Source organism: Larus michahellis, chromosome 7, assembly GCF_964199755.1.
Source record: "Larus michahellis chromosome 7, bLarMic1.1, whole genome shotgun sequence".
Classification (NCBI taxonomy): Eukaryota; Metazoa; Chordata; class Aves; order Charadriiformes; family Laridae; genus Larus; species Larus michahellis.
Window position 1 is genome coordinate 49,746,670 of NC_133902.1, and position 16,493 is coordinate 49,763,162.

A 16,493-nucleotide genomic window follows, 5' to 3' on the forward strand; every position below is an offset into this window, starting at 1 on the left:
CAGGGATCGAAGCTGGCTTGTAAGAAGCATCTAAGTTTGGCCTTAACACTATGTTCTTCACCCAAAAGGCAAATAAGCCAGTTGTGGGCAATTTACTGAAATTTTAAACCCAAGTTTGGAGGCCATTTGAGAGCTAAGATGGACAAGAAATTATTTCAAGAAATTAAACACCAGTTGCCAGAATGGGGAAGACACCATTTTTTACAAAAAAAAATAACCACATAACAAAAATATCAAAGAGCAATTTTATTTACCTTATTTGGCACAAAACTTACAAGAACCGTTTTGTTCCCTTCTTAAAGTTAGTACAACTAGCAAGGAAAAAAAGGCATACTAATACATTTAATAAGCTGTACAGCAAGTGAAATGTGGAAAGAGGCACCAGAAAGATCTACCAAAAATCAAAGTGCATGAAAAATACCTACTCTGAGCGCCTCACGGGATTGTATTAAGGCACCACTCCTTTAGAAGGTTTACTGAATACATCAAGTGTGCAACTTCTCGGTTTGGAATGTAAGAGTCCTTCAGCCTGTATGGGAACTGGATACCGCAACCTCTGAACGGAACAACACTTCTCCTTGTAAATGTTATATGGAGAGACCTCTTTCTGCCCAACATCATCTCTCAGCCAGGAGCGTCACTGTCACATGCTTCGAAAAAGCCAACAAAGGTTATCAGAGTGACCAGCATTTCACTTCAGAGTTTCAAACTGTAGCGTACACCAGGCCTACAAATTCTTTACAATGGTTTTATAGAAAAGAAATGCTGCAGAGACAAAAGTAACATGGGACATATCTGTAACTACGTTATTGATAATTTATCAAAGGAAATTTTAAGGACTTCCTGGAGTATCTCTTAAAAACAACAAAAAAAAAAAATCAAGATCTGAGTAGTGTTATAATCCATAACAATTAAATACACTTTTCAACAGAATATTACAAAGCTTCCTTCAGGACTAGCAATCAAGTCTGACAAATTCCACAAGACTTCAGGAACTTTAAGTATGTAGAAAAATCCCAATATTAGACAGTGGTAAGTGTTTTTCATAATTGGAAACATTTAATGCAAGTACCTGTAACTGCAAATCATGTCATACTGGTGTGTATATATATACACACACATATATATACACACGCTGAAAGAGACACATACACACACCGAAACATCATTACAAGAGCCAAACAGACACCTTGGTTCGTTGTGGATTCTGCACATCACTGCTCTTAAAGTACTACAGAAGTTGCACCAGGTTTTTTATTTCAGCGTCTTCATTAAGAACTATTCTTTTTAAGAAGCAAACCACTTCAGTTACAAGAAGAGATACCACAGGCCAGATTCACACCTAGTGTAAACAGGTTCCAAACAACCAAACAGAAGTTGCATCCACTTCTTACCAGCTTTGACTTTGGTTTTGCTGCTCAGCTGGATCACCAGTCTCCTTTACTTGCAGGAAGAAGTTTGATAAGAAATCAATGCCCATATCAAAACTTAAGTGGGAACCAGTAAATGCAGAATATCGGATCAAGCCATTGTACACCACCTCTACTGTAGAGAGTTTCAAACATCTCAGGAGCTTGAGACCGCTTAACCTGAACCCTGGAAAAGCACAGTTCTCTATGGACATGCAAAGGCATTTAAACATGAACCCTAGGCATTACAATATTTCATTTTTTTGTCCTCTTATGGTGTAGACCTCAAGAACACAACTGCGTGTCCCATTATAAAACCAAAGCACCCTTGAGCATTACAAATTCTAAACAGCAAGGGCTGAAAAGAAGGGCATCTGGAAGTAATCTACACATTACAGAGCACGGTGTTTCACAAGTCTCAGAACAGTTCAGTTCATACTTTCTGGGATAACTTTCCCTATACCTTTGCCCCAATACGGAGCTGTAGTTTTCAGTAACTCTTTTACCCCTGAATTATTTGCTACCACATATAAAACACGCCACAGAAGTGGCAGTCAGGGCTAAACATTTAATAACATGTCCTTTTTGTCCTTTATTAACAATTACAATCAGCAGAAAGAAAAACTATTCACTCAACTCATTTATTTCATGATTTATATGTAAGTCATGTAGCAACTTAACATTGGTGTTATACATTTGTGCTTCCGTTCTCTGGCACTTGGATAGGAATTCATTTCCAGATAATCACATCTTGCTGAAGCATTCCTTTGCATTTGTCCAAACTTGAATTCCCTTTAAAAAAAAAAGTTAAGTCAATAGGTGGAAGCATACTTTGTTTGCAAACCCCATCAGCAGACTTTCTTCCACGGAAGACTCTACGAAAGAGTCCCCCAGAACTTCACATGAGAATGAGGCAGAGACCACACTGGAACTGGACCACACTGCCTATTATATACCAACATTAACACGTGACAGAGTGGGACAGAGTATGTGGGAGGTTTTACGCTAGTGACTTCCAACCTTCTGTGACCGCAACGTTCCTCGTTACTGCAAGTTTGCATCTGATCCCCTGCTGATACGATGTATACACTAGCCTGGCTTTCCACAAACTTACCTTTTTGCACATGCTAATCTGCATAACAGCGTAGCTTATAAGTGCCTCCTTCAAATCGTGATTCTTTTGTTCTTTAAACCGTTCAATGTCAGCCCAGGCACTTTTCACAAAGTCTCTGGAATTAAAAGCAGTATTTCTGTTAGTAAGTGTTTCACATGTTCCATCCTCAGCTGATCTTCCTCCCTCTGAAGCCTCAGCAGAGAAGCTACGTATGACAAAGCGTTCCATCTTTCAGTCAGTAAACCAAGTTCTGTAGCTATTATGCATCTCACCGTGTCCTCATTTTATAATTGGCACTACTACCTAGTTCTCCATCTTCTTGAGGTTTTAACCTAGAGGATCAGTTTCACAGGATGTATTGGGTTGTTTGCTTTGGGGTATTTTTTCCCAGTAAGCATCATTGCCATAGAACCAGCATAATTCAGAATATACTTTTCTCCTCAGATTCTGTTGGGGTAACTAAGTATCTTTATGCTAACATTCAGCACACAACATCGCACATTTCTTCATCAATTGTCAAGTCAAAATCTTGGTGTTTCCAATGTGAAAACTCACTTGCCATCGGGATTTGAGACACACAAGTGCCTCAAACATATACAATGCAAGCTTGACTTAGACAATTAACTTCAGGAACTCATTTTGCTGGTATGGTGATGTGTCTTCAGGTCTCCTTAACTAAAATGGAGGTAGATTTCTGTAATTCATAGCTTTCATTTGTGCTGGACTATACATACAAGGCAAGTATTCATTTGGAAATTCCTTCCAGAGCTACAAAAGCAGATCTCCAGTACTTCTGTCAAAATGATTAAGAAATTGCATTTGCTGAGCGTCTTGTTGTTTTGAACTATTCATGAACTAGTCTTATCTTTCCAGCTCTAATCCTAACCTATCAGGAGATACCACGTTTGCCCCTTTTGTTATATGATGAACGTGTTCTGACACAATTGCATTGCTTTAGGAATGTTAGTTCCTATTTTTCATGTTTGCACTCCTGAAGAAAATTTCATTAGAGCACCAAGAAGCAGTTACTCAAACACAACTCACCAGAACCTCTAATCTATTTCAAACAGGAGTCAGTTGTCCCCCATATGAGAAGTTGCAGAATATGAGCTCAGGACCCATACACATAAACCAAACTACATACTATATTTGAAGCAAATCAGCTTTTGAGTCTTAGGCTATTCAGCTGCAGACCTAAAAGCCCACCTGCTAAACATATTACTAGCTGAACATAAAAGCATGCAAGCCTGCCATTAGAGTGGGCTCAGTAACTGGGAAAGTCATCAGGTTTTACATAAGCCATACACTCAGACCAGAAGCTAACTGCATGTACTGTACTTTATTTCACAACTTGCAGCTGACAGGAGCTTTTATAGACAGCTCATAAACACCAAGAATATATTAAAAACACTTATAAAATGCAAACACCTTCAAGAGCATCCAGTCAAGGACTTTTGCTAAGACAAGCCCTGTGTTTTCTTTGAAAAAGTCAAGCCCATTTACCTGCCCTCCAGATTTTTAGACTTAAGTTGTTCTTCTCCTTCCTGTATCTGCTCTTCTAGAACTTTTATCTTGGCTTCCCTCTGCTCAGGAGTTTCCTGCCCAAAGAGCTTGCTGGTCATCCCTTTCAGGGAGAATGTTCTCACAGTCTACAAAAAACAAAGACACTCTAGGTTTGGGATTCTTGAGCACAGCCACAAGTCATTATGTGATTTTTACCAGCATTTGGGATTATTATTATTCTTCAGTTATTTTTGGCTTTAACTTCCATTTTATTAATGTCCCATTGATAAGTAGCTATAGAAGGTATGGTGGCTCATGTTAGACTGAGCAAAGCGGAGGGGAAGTAATTTCATGTTCAAGCTCTTAAGGCTGGTCTGTGGATTGGACCATACGCCAGTCATTCCACTGACACGGGTAACCTTTCAGAGCAATTTTCTTACTGAAGTAGGAAAGAACCTAGGTCTTTTGTCCTCCATGAGAAAGAAAAGCCATAAAGTAATTGCATATAGAGCATCAATAGATCCAACAGGAATATTAAGAAATCTAAACACTTTTTTCAAAGTCACCACTTTAAGATAATGTTTTAAGTAACATTATCTTCCATATAAAAGGGACTAGCCACACATCAGTAACGTCCACCTTTCAAAAGGCAGAGGAAGCCTTTCAGAATTTTGATCTTTAGGACAAAGTTGTTTGTGTTATTCTGCTCACGTTGTATTTCCTGCAACCCTTTACTTGCTCAATATTCAATAAAAGAAGTTTGGTACAAACAATTTATATCACCAAGAATCAAGTTACTTTAAGCCTCAGATACCTACAGCTCATATGATATCACTTCTCATAAGCAGCAGCCAGCATGTTAGTGCCATTTAAATGTCATTTTAAGTAACTTGGCTCAATAAATAAATAAATAAGAGGCATCTTGGAAAAGAAAGTGGAAAGACTCACTCCTGTTGCCAGCTCCTCACACTGCTGTTTCTTAGATGTTAGGTCCTGTGCAGCCATTTCCAAGTCATATTGCATTAGTTCGTGTTTCCTACAAACTGCCCTGAAAAGCAAGCAATGAAAGATCCGTCACGTAATACTTTGTTTTGCTATGTTCACCTCCATTTAAACTTTACAAATGGCACCATGCTTTTTTTTTTGACAGGCAGCACATTCAGTTATTTATCTAGCTTGAATTCAGCCGCCTTATCACAGAATGCATAACTCTGCAAATGGTGTAGTTAAGCAAGCTTGGATCAAAGAATAAAGAAAATTCTTATTACAAGCAGCATTCTGCTCCTCTTTTTCAGACTCATTCTGAGACACTCAGCAACACGAGCCCTACCACCTACTTAAGGACACCACTGTGAAATAGTTTTATTTAAAAAAAAAAATCACAACTATGACAAAAGGTACCTGGAGATGGTATCTGTCACAGCAGCAACGTATCAGTCAAAATTCTTCATTTTATTTTTTAAGCAATGAAACAAGAAACTGTGTTCCTAGATTCATATAGAGCCTTTCATCTGGAAAAGAGGCAAGTTTCCTCTGACCACCTGCAGTAAGTCCCAGTCCTGTGTGGGCTGATGATGCTACATCCGTACTCCACTGCCGGATACACAATCATCTCCCAGGAGAGGCTACTAGTGCTCTGGGTTCCCACACAGCCGCCCTCACACTCGCCAACCCAATTCTCTACAGCACTACCAAACCTCTCCAAGAGGTTCAGAGCCAGCCCATGGAGAGCAAAATAGCTTTAGGCACAATCTTAAGCATAAAGCAATTTGCTTCTGTATCCACGCTTGTAAGGGAGGACTGCCCTATGAAGGCTAGCGTAACAAACAACCACACACAAAAAAAAAAATAATCAGTATTTAGATGCACAACACTGTACATCAGATGAAAGTTATATAGGGCACTTTGAAACTTCCTGGAATCTGTAATGGCTGTAGCAGCTCTGTTGGCTTATCTCATTTGAAAGCTGAAGCTTTCAGCACATTGGGACACTATTATACCAAAAGCCAAGGAAACACAGTAACCAGAGGAATAAAAAGCATTAACCTTCCACAGTATGCAGTTTAACGTTTCTGTCATTTCATATTGATCAGCTCAGCTCTAATTTTTATTGCCATCCACATGGCAATCAAAAATGAATAAGCAAAGTAAGAGGTAATAACATGGAAATCCCACAACATTGAAATTTCCACTTCTCGGAGGACGGAAGAGGATACCAAACTAAATTCAGCATCAACACAATGCTAGACAAACGGACTATAGCTTCCATTTGAGCTATACTCTTCTGTACATACCGTAGTGCTTCTGCATAGAAGAGATATTCTTTCAGCTGATCTGCATAATGTTCCTCCTCTTCCAGTATGTCATCAATAGAAGCAGCATATCTGGTGGAAAACAGCCATGCTTAAATATAAAGTTCCTTCATTTAACCTTTAAGGACTACACATACAGTAACGAAGGAGGACACCTGTTTGACAGAAACACCAATCACAAAGTAAAACAGTGAAAGGCACTTCCAGAAGGGGTTTTTCCTTTGTTTTTAATTAAACTCTGCATCAGCTAATATAAACGCTCCTACAGGCCTGTTTCTTTGGTTGCTACTACAATTAATCTTTTGACATGTACAAGATCTAACATAAGTTTCCTGCTGAAGATGAGGCAGTTTTTATTACAGGAAAGGACAAAAAAAAAACCACAGAGACATGGCACAGAAGAAATCCTGCAAGGCTTAAAGCATTAAAGCATAGGAATGTGAATATCATACCCTCTGAAAGCAAAGAGGCCCTATTTAAAAGGCTGCTTTTATTGTTCGTTATTCAGCCCGAGTACAACAGAACTCGCAGTGGTGCTCTGAACACCATGACATCAAGTCCTTCAGCTCCTTGAAAGCGTGTTGCTTTGTCCGCTCTGGAAGTCAGGCATATCAATGCAGAGCAACAAGAAGTTTAAACCTGCCTTTTAGGGAGAAATGTGAAGTACAACAGCTTGGACCAACTCTGCAGCTCTTGCATTCAGCAAGATTTTTGTCATTTAGTCTGATAACTCCTAAAAATGTCAAAAAAGCACTTTCTTTTTCTAGTTTATACCGCTTAAATCTCACAGTATTTAATAGGTTCTCACTAACCTATGGACACACTTGCAAGGACAGGCCTAGAGCAAAGAGGTAACTGCACATCTTGCTTGGCACAGTGACAGAAATAGGAAGCCACTTCGGCCAGCAATACAGGGTGTGTGCCACCAGAGATAAACAGAATGAATGAGATCCCATCACAAACGCTCTCGAATGATCACAAATCTATTCTGCCATCTCAGTCTGGATTCTCACATATGTGGCAATCCCTTGAACAGCTGCGGGCTCTCTGAAGCAAGCATATGTCCATGCTTGTCTAGTGACCAGCACAATGCAACCCAAATGTTAACGACAGCACCTCTTGGCTTTAAAGTTTTTGCAAAGTCTGAGGTTTTTTTTCCTTTCTTCCTGTGCCTCTCCAGTAACTGGCTCTATGGAAGAAGAGGCAGAGTATCAAGCTGAAAGGGACCTGGTAATGTTGACTTGGGAAGGAACAAGAAATCCCTCCTGCAAGCTCTAAAAGAAACAACAACCCTGGGAATATAATGGAGACGCTCCTTCTGAAAAATTATCATCATCCTCAGGGCTGCGCAGTAGGGCATGCAAACTAAGGCTCTTCAAAGAGGGAGCAGCTACTTGCAGAATAACTGGAAGAATGTGGAGCCTGAGGAAAAGCTGTAGACATGCCCATCTGTTCAAGTATGGATTTTGTAAGTTTGCAAGCAAGAGGAGTTGTTTTGATGCTCTGCAAAATCAAAGACATGGCACACCCAGGAAAAGCCCTACCAAGGCTATTGGTGATAAATAAGCATAACATATGAAGGGACCAGCAAGAGCAGATCAGTTTAAGTAGAAGGGATAAAAGAACAGGCAGAACAAGAATTCACATTATGAATCAAAGTAAGGAAGAAGTCCAAACTGTTGAAAACTATACTTGTTCTGAAAAAATCCTGCAGCCACACAGGTCATAAGTGGCTTACCCTCTCTATTTTTAAGTTCTGAAGTGCATTAATTTTAGTATAGTGGTTAGATTTCTCAGGGCAGCAGATGGACTACATTTCAGTTTCAAGTAAGTTCTAAGTTTAGAGCGCTGCTCGAGCTCATCTGTGGCAGAACAACTCTCCAAAAAACCAAACAAAAACCCATCTTACATAAACAGGGTTTTTATAATGACACTTAACTTTGATTTGAAAAAAAAAGAAAAAGTAGTAAGACAAGCTGACTTCTGACTGCTTAAGCTGAAGTTTAAATACTAGTTAGTCCTAAACAGGTAGGCAGAACAGGGAAAAATCTTAAAGAGAAACACTCCAGTAAAGGTATCTACTGTGTTCCCACTTTTCATGGGAATCATCAACTAAACCCCTGTTTTAATTTAGACTGCTTCCACCTGTAATGACAGTCTAGTTGATACAGAGATAAAGGATCACTCATTTATAGCATGAAGGACAGAAGTCAAAGGTCTGGCATTTTTTTTTTCCTTTCATCTTTTAAATGGCAGAATTACAGCCATTCACTCAAGCTTTCTCAGCATACTCTCTTGTTTTCTATCACTTTAGCAAGCCCCATCCGGTTATACAACACACACCCAGAGGTGCTTTGGGATGTCTTCTCCAAATATTAAGCAGTTTTAGATCTTACTAAACAATAACAGCTCAAAAGTTTAAATAAACTTCTAGTAAAGACAACAGCATATGGGGTAGATAGAGAATAATTAAATTACCTTTGAAGTTTAACATCTATATCAGGCAACCTTCTTGAAGTTGCTTTCTGTTGCAATAAACTCTTGTCTAATGTTATGGGAATGGTAACTGGACTGGTAAATTATACTTCCAAGAGATCATAGATATGATCCTTACTGGTAGGAGACCACATGGGTCACTGAATGAGTTCCTGAATTTCACAGCTGCTGCTTCTTGCTTGATTGTCACTAAGAGATGATTGTTGTACCAGAGTGGCAGAGCAGAAGAGATGACAGACAATGAAAGCTACCTCAGACTTCAAGCGGTGATTAAATTTACCCAGAAACTCACTGCCATTACTCCAGATCTTTAATGTTTCTGTCTGTGACGCAGTCAGGGTTAAACATCTCAGATGTGTGGAGAGTGCTCAAGCCTCCCAACTGAGAAATGAGACCCATTTCTTTTAGTTGGTTACATATTTCTAGGTGTTTGACATCTTAGCACGGTGTATCTGAACTAAAGAAAACCTACTTGTGCATCCTTAACTCCTCTGTATTATACCATATTTTCTAATCTCTTCAATTTCTGCATACTGTAGTAGGTGCTTAACATTGCATTCCACCTCTACTTCAATTATTTTCTTCTGAAAGCAGAATGCATTCTCCATTCCTTTATTCTCACCAGAGCCCTCTGCCTAAAAAAATATTACAGCGTTTTCGGGTGCAAGCCACCATGTTAGCCAAAAGAGAGAAGCATGAGTAGATTATTCAGAGGCGTTCAAATTCTTAAAGAACTGATAAAACCAGAATTATTCTGAAAAAGCCAAAGGCAGAGCGTGGCACAGCTCTTCAAACCCTTCCGCTTGACAAGGCATAACACCACTTACAACCAGGCAGTGGTATACATGCAAATCTGCACTGTAAACTAAAACTGATTACTTCTGCACAAATTACACTTTATCAGTAAAACTACTGTATGAAGAAGTATTGAACAGCTTCCACCTCTTGCTGGAGTTGTTACTTTTCTGTACTGTGCGATTACAGAAGAAGAATCAGAGCAATGAGAAATTATACTGTTTCACCTACTATATATGACGACCTGAAAAGCAGAAAGCATGAACCTAGAATACCACTTTTGCGAGCACTCTGAAGTGCTAGGCTCTTATTTTGAAGACTGCGTTTTGTATACTCTGCCAACTGACTCCAAAGATGCGAAGAGGGAGGATTCTCTACTTTATTACATCCAGTCAGTATTTGTTTCAAGAATCCATTAGAGTTTTGGTGCTGATTAATTAAATTTCTTAGCTTTCTGTAATTAAGTCCAAATCTGTGTACCATCTACTGCATGGTACAAAATGCTGCTATCAAAACCAAATGGATCTCATCAGGTCTGCAGTACATTAAAGTTGTACTCCACCAGTTTCTGGCATAGTAGCTTAAAAGAAAAACTGGAAGAATTCCAAACACTTCTACAATTTCAAAATAATAATAAAAAAAGAAACCCCTCTGGTTCTCCTGAGACCTTTTGAGCTACTTAATACAGTACATGGATGCTAAAATTGTGCCTGCATCCAAGTCACAGAAACACTGTATACCTAAAAACAATGCACCCCCAACTGCCTCGGTACTCTACTCGTACGTACTTTGGGGTTGAGGGAAAAGAGAGGAAAGAGGGAGAGTTCTACATCTGGCTTACATCAAACTATCAGATATTCAGTCAGTACTTACACATCCATGTGGTGGCCAGCACTCTGCAACCCATCCCCCATCTCCTTTTCTATTGCACTCCACTCACTGTAGGAAAAACAAACGAGAAACAACATCACACATGAAGGGTAAGGGAAGTTAATAAGCTGCATCCTGTATAGTTTCTTTCCAGGTGACACCTGAATAGAAACTGCCTCAAAGTTAGACTTGGCCAAACTTTTCTTCCTCTAAGCAGTGACACTGACAATGTGGCAAGGCGATTTATGGCACTCTGTTAAACAATTGTCCCTGCCACCTAAACTCATCCTCACAAATACGCTTAGTTTGAGATTGGTTTTGAACAGAAAGTCTTGTTTAAATAGCTAAAAACTCAATTAAAAAAAAAAAGAAGATAATATTAAAAGAAATGGCCGGGGGGGGCGGGGGGAGGAAGGGAGGCAATTTTCTAAAAGAGAATTTGGTCTAACATGCTCATCAAGAGGAAGCTAAGCTTTGCAGACTTGCAACACATCAGATAGAAGCCTCTGATTCCAAAACCCAGAAGGTGGGATACGACATTTGCAAGCATTTTACTGCTCCTGAAAGTGTTTGCTGTATGTTGTTTTCTGTTTTCATAACAGACTGCTGTTTAGTTCTATTCATTAAAAAAAAATATCAACTTACAACCACCTCATTACTGCAACTACCTACTCACATTAGGGAGTTCATTTAGATAAAGAAGGAAACAGACCATCAATAAAGATAGCAAGAGACTTGTTCTGGACATCCAAGTATGTACACTGCGATTTTAATTGTATTCTCAGCTTTGCAAAACCTTATGAGATTTCTTAGTTACAAGAACTACATCCACAACTCTTTTTACAAGAAAAAAGGAGGGGGTCCCCTTATATTTCACTTAATTTATGTCTAATGCATCTATTCTGTCCTTCACTTTTTCATAAACATTCCACTCTGCTGATGTTGACATTTGTTTGTCTTGTGTTATTACAGAACTACACCTAATTTCACTTTAAAACCCCCAATGAGAAAGACATCTGCAATCCATTAACCCAGAGAATTAAATTTAGCACTTGAACAGTGTGTAGAAGCAGGAGGTTTCCCTTAACCAGAAGTTTAGATTCTTTAATTCTCCAGTGAGATGGAGAACTTGAGCATGCAATTCACTCATATAAATCAAAAACCGATTGGCAAATTCACTTAGAGGTACTAAAATTGGATAGATATAGTTGTTGATTTTTAACCCTTACGAGGGCCAAGAAGCTTTTCAGGGACAACTGCATGAAAATAGGTAGTAAGTTAGTTTCTGAAGAAAGAGAATGCCAACGCAACAACAAAAGGTGTGGAACACAAAACAAGAAGCTAAAGTCCTCCACTTGAGACTAAGCTCAGCAGATCCAGGGATCACTATATCCAACACAGAAACCTCATTAGAACTGCAATATGAAGTTTTTCAAAGCAGACATTTATACATTCAGGATACACTTGTTAAAAACATAAGAACACAACCAACAAATTCCCTATTCTCTCCAGATATATACACACACACACCTCTCTTTCTATGTGCATATTTAAAAAATGAATGAGCTCTTACCTGAATACTCTTCCGTAGTTGCCATGGACTTTATAGACACCATATAGCCGGTCTGCTACCCTCTAAAATATTATTTAGAGTCAATTTTTGGTCATCAAGTGCAATTGCTTTGTGAAAACCCCTACACAAACTTCAAGATAAAGCCTTAATGTTTTTATACAGGTAAACAAGATTAGGCCTAAATCTAATCTAAGCCACTACGAAAGGAAAAATCAACACCATTAAGTCTTTGAAGGCTGAAGTCACAGTCAAAGCTGTATTGAAAAGTAACATTTCAATTATTTCTTTGGAAGTGCCTGTGTATAGGATATGCCTACGGAGGCCACAAATAATCAAGGACCTTTATTTTTTCATAACCAGGTATAAGGCATAGCCTCCTTTACCTGAATAATGCCAAGTTTATATACACACTTGCTTATTTAACATAAAGATGGCAAGACAGAAGTCCATCCTGTCATCAAGACTGTAGGGAAAGCTTTAGCAAAATTTGAACGAGTGACTTGATTTTTTTTGTTTTTTCCATCCAGCTCAGTGAAACAAAGGGAAGGAAATGAGCTATCTCTGGCAGAACTTATTGCTCAAGCCAGATATGTCATCTCAGCTGCTTGGAGAGTCAGTACCTGCTGCAGCCAGCACTACAGTGCTGGCAACAACCTCAGAAGATCACATAATGCCTTGTAGTTGTGATGTACCAATGACTGAGATTGAAGTTCAGTAAGAATTACCGTTACCGGTCTGCCCAAGCAGTAAAAAGGAAATGCAAGCAAATTGCCCAACAGATCTCATGTGTGTTTGCCCAGAGAAACAGGCACTGTCAGTGGAACACCAGTGATTAATCCTCTCAAGAACCTCAACTCAACAGAGCAATCAATTACTGTCCTCTCTGCAGCACAGTTTCCATCAAAAAGTAAATCCCTGTTGAACATACTAAAAAGCAGTATCATGCTCCTCATTATGGAAATTGTAATTTCCTATTTCCTTTTTTTGACTTTTTAGGAAAAAAAAATCTTCCATTCTCAACCCATAGGGTATCTTGATGCATGACATAATTAGAAAGAACATTATTCATTACAGATGGAAGAACAAGCCAAAAAAAAAAAAAAGAAAGTGTGCTGGGAAACATAAACGATTCATAGTACAAGCTCTGGAAAACAAAGTATTCTATGTCTGACCAGAAAACAGTGTTTTGGGGCCCTTCCCAGCCCAGACATTCAGCAAAAGCAACTCGTCTGCTGAGTAGAGAGAAGCAGACATCTCGATCCTCTTTAAAACACCTCCCCCTGATACGTGACCATCGGGGAAAGAGCAGATCAGCAACATGCATGTGCTTGCTCCTCCAATGATCACTAAACTCAGCCACCACATTTAGAACTCTTCCCCACGCAAGTCTGTACCAAGTCAGTGCCTCCCTCCTTGCCATCTCCCGCCCCATGCTCCACAGCCAGAGTCTCTCAGGCAAAATTGCCCTTATTCTAGAGCACATGCACCAGTTCTCTTGACTAAAGAAGAAATACTGCCTTATAAATAAATTATACTATTTGTCACGACACACATGGGAAATACTTACAGCTCTGACTCGCAGAAGGTGTGATATGACAGACTGCAGTTCATCGCTATAGTGTTTTAGCTCAGTAAATCTCCTGGGAGCAGGAAACAGATAGTACATCATTAGCCATCATGAAAGCAAGCTTTCACAGAATGCAAGATAGAGCCACAAAGCTACAGCCAGTGGGACGGAGCCTGGATTATGTTGAGGTGGAATTAGCTGAAGACTCCTAAAGAAGTGACTGCAGAGTTTAATTTCTCTAAAGTGAACAACCTGACGCTTGCATAACTGTTATTTTTTTATTGATGTAAATGATGAAGGTTCAGAACAATGTAAGAGATCGTTTTCTATTAAATATAAGTAGTTAACTGAAATTACTACATCATTGTGTTGTGTTTTTTGTTTGAAAATGGGATTTTTCAAGGCAAGCATGAGTGAATAGAAAAGCTCCAAGTAAGCACAAAGCCAAAATCTGCCAAAGTATACATACTACTTAATAAAAATGTGTTCACAATCCTGACCCGACAAAGATACTTTACTTTCAAGCTGCCATCTAGCCAGTTTTGAGTATAGCCTTTCGGAAGTTCAAGGAAGCATTCACAGTTACCATAATTCCTCCAAGCTAAGCCACACGGTAACTATAACTAGTTACAAATGAAACCCTACTGAGACCTGCACCCGCACAGGAGTCACACAAGGCTAAAAGCAATCAAGTCATTACAGCTTAGCGAGGTACCAGTCAGGTAACCCATTGCAGGTGACCATGTGCTGGCCTGCCACCACTGAAGGACACAGGCATTTCATCCGCTGCCCCAGTTAAGCCTTGGTGGTAGTTTAAATTGATTCACTTAGCTTACGCTAATGAGATGAACCAGTTGCCACAGCTTTGCTAGTGACAGGTAACAAATTAAGCCACAGCAAGAGCCACTTCTGTACATATAAACCCTCCCTACTACACACAAGTCTAACTCATGACCTACTTTGGTACACAAGAATGTATTTCATCCAGATGGGAAGACAGAAACAGCTTTACGTAAATTACTAAACAACGACCTGAAAATAAACAAGCGCAGAAGAACACAACCGGAATTAAGGAACAGGAGACTAAGATTAGCCTTGCAGGTTGATGTTCAAGCATTAAAACCTTCACCCCTCCTCCCACCATAGGCACACAGTCAGGCTTTATTTCAGAATAGTTTATACCCAAGAGATCTTCCTGAAATGAGTCGGGTCACTCCTTTTGGGTGACCAAGTATGAAATTCCAGGGTTTTTCATTTAACACCTCTTCTTTCCCTGCCAGGAAGTCCTCCCCTAAAATATTCTCCTCCTCACATTCAGGAAGCAGGAGCTTTGTTACAATTTTTAATATTTTTTGATCTCCAAGGAGCATCTTTTACAAGATTATGACACACAGAGGGTTAAAATACATAAAAAGATTTAAAACCCAGTAGAGAAACTATATGGGAAAAATAAATATAGTCATTGATCTGCACAGTGGGGTTTAGAGAGCAATCTTTTCAGTTTACACTTTATAAAATATGCACCAGGGCTGCATGTCAGACAGCTGCAGACACGTACGGTGAAGATATTTGAAATAATTGAACTAAAAACAAAAGATTAAAAAGCATGCCTTCAGCTCAGGAAGACTCCCCTTTCCACTCCAGAAATTTATAATGAAAAGTTTTATTTATCCAGTTTTGTGGCAAGAAAGCTTTTAGGAATGCCGTACTCCCTAAAGGCAAAAAGTCAGGAACCTAAAAGGAGTTCCAGTATCCCGGACTCCAGCAGTAATACGTCTTCTCCCATGCCAACTCCTCCTCCATTAAAAAATAAGATACTAATTAAAAAATTACAACTTCATAACCAAGTTGTCTTCTTTTTATTGTCTCAGAATAGCATAAACCAAAGTGATGTTATTTTTTGCCCGATCGTCTGTAAAGGTTGAAAATTTTACAAATATGATTTTTCAGGAAAAAAACCCTATTTTCAAGGGACTGGTGGTGTTGCAGATCAAAGGTTTATTTCTCAAGTATTTGCTTAAGTTCTACTCATTGCTCATGTAAAAAAAATTACATAATAAAGTCATTTCCAAACTGACTGTGGTGAGGTACACAAAGGGATGTTTACTTTCCACTGCATCATAACAGTAGAAGTGTGAAACAAGACACAGTTTTGGCACTCGGTAACTGAGGCTTTTTTAACTAGTGCCTTTCACTTGGTTTTACTGGTTCTGCAACATTACCAACAGTCTAGATATTTAATTGAGCTATCAAGTAGAACTTCAGACAGAAATGACGAACAGATCAGGCCACGTTTCTGCAGGAACACCACCAGGTTTCTTCTCAGAAATATCTTTTATGGGAATGGCAAAGAAGAAAATTTCATTTGCAGTAGACAGCATTTCAATGTAAGTTATTTATTGTGTGCGTTTTGCTCAGCAGTGCTCCTCCCTACATCAGGGAGGGCAGTGCCATTTTCCTGCTTTGTGAAGGAAGACATTACAAGAACAGAACTGTTCACAAAAGCAGCAGCCAATTGTCCAACTACCCAGACAAGAAAAGGAGTTACTTTAAAAAAAAAAAAATAATCCACCTTAGGAAAGGATTTAGTGTATTCTAAAGAAAACTTTCACCAAGAAAGGTATTGTTTTGATTAAAGGACAGAAAAAGAACAAGAGGATGAGTGCCATGAGGCCAAATTAGAGAGGTCTGCAGTAGATACAAATTCACCTCTGCATATCAGAATGTTTTTATCACCATAAAATTCCATCATTAAAGATATGAATTGCTTCCCACAGGACGAGGTTTAGTTTCCAGTCTATATTTGAACTCCTCAAGCAGTATCATTTCAGCTGTTTAAAGCTCCTCATGTCTT

At 39.1% G+C, this 16,493-nt stretch overlaps 1 protein-coding gene across 1 annotated transcript in view; it reads right to left on the bottom strand.

The window, feature by feature from the left end:
• Positions 1-233: 233 nt before the first annotated feature.
• Positions 234-16,493, bottom strand: part of SNX4 (sorting nexin 4) — a 35,926-nt gene continuing 19,666 nt past the window's right edge. The window contains exons 7-14 of the mRNA XM_074594868.1: positions 13,640-13,712; positions 12,073-12,134; positions 10,503-10,568; positions 6,321-6,410; positions 4,975-5,074; positions 4,027-4,172; positions 2,524-2,638; positions 234-2,201 (exon numbers count right to left, since the gene is read on the bottom strand). Coding sequence (XP_074450969.1) covers positions 2,154-2,201; positions 2,524-2,638; positions 4,027-4,172; positions 4,975-5,074; positions 6,321-6,410; positions 10,503-10,568; positions 12,073-12,134; positions 13,640-13,712 — 700 coding nt within the window. The 3' untranslated portion in view covers positions 234-2,153. The remainder of the gene's footprint in view (positions 2,202-2,523; positions 2,639-4,026; positions 4,173-4,974; positions 5,075-6,320; positions 6,411-10,502; positions 10,569-12,072; positions 12,135-13,639; positions 13,713-16,493) is intronic.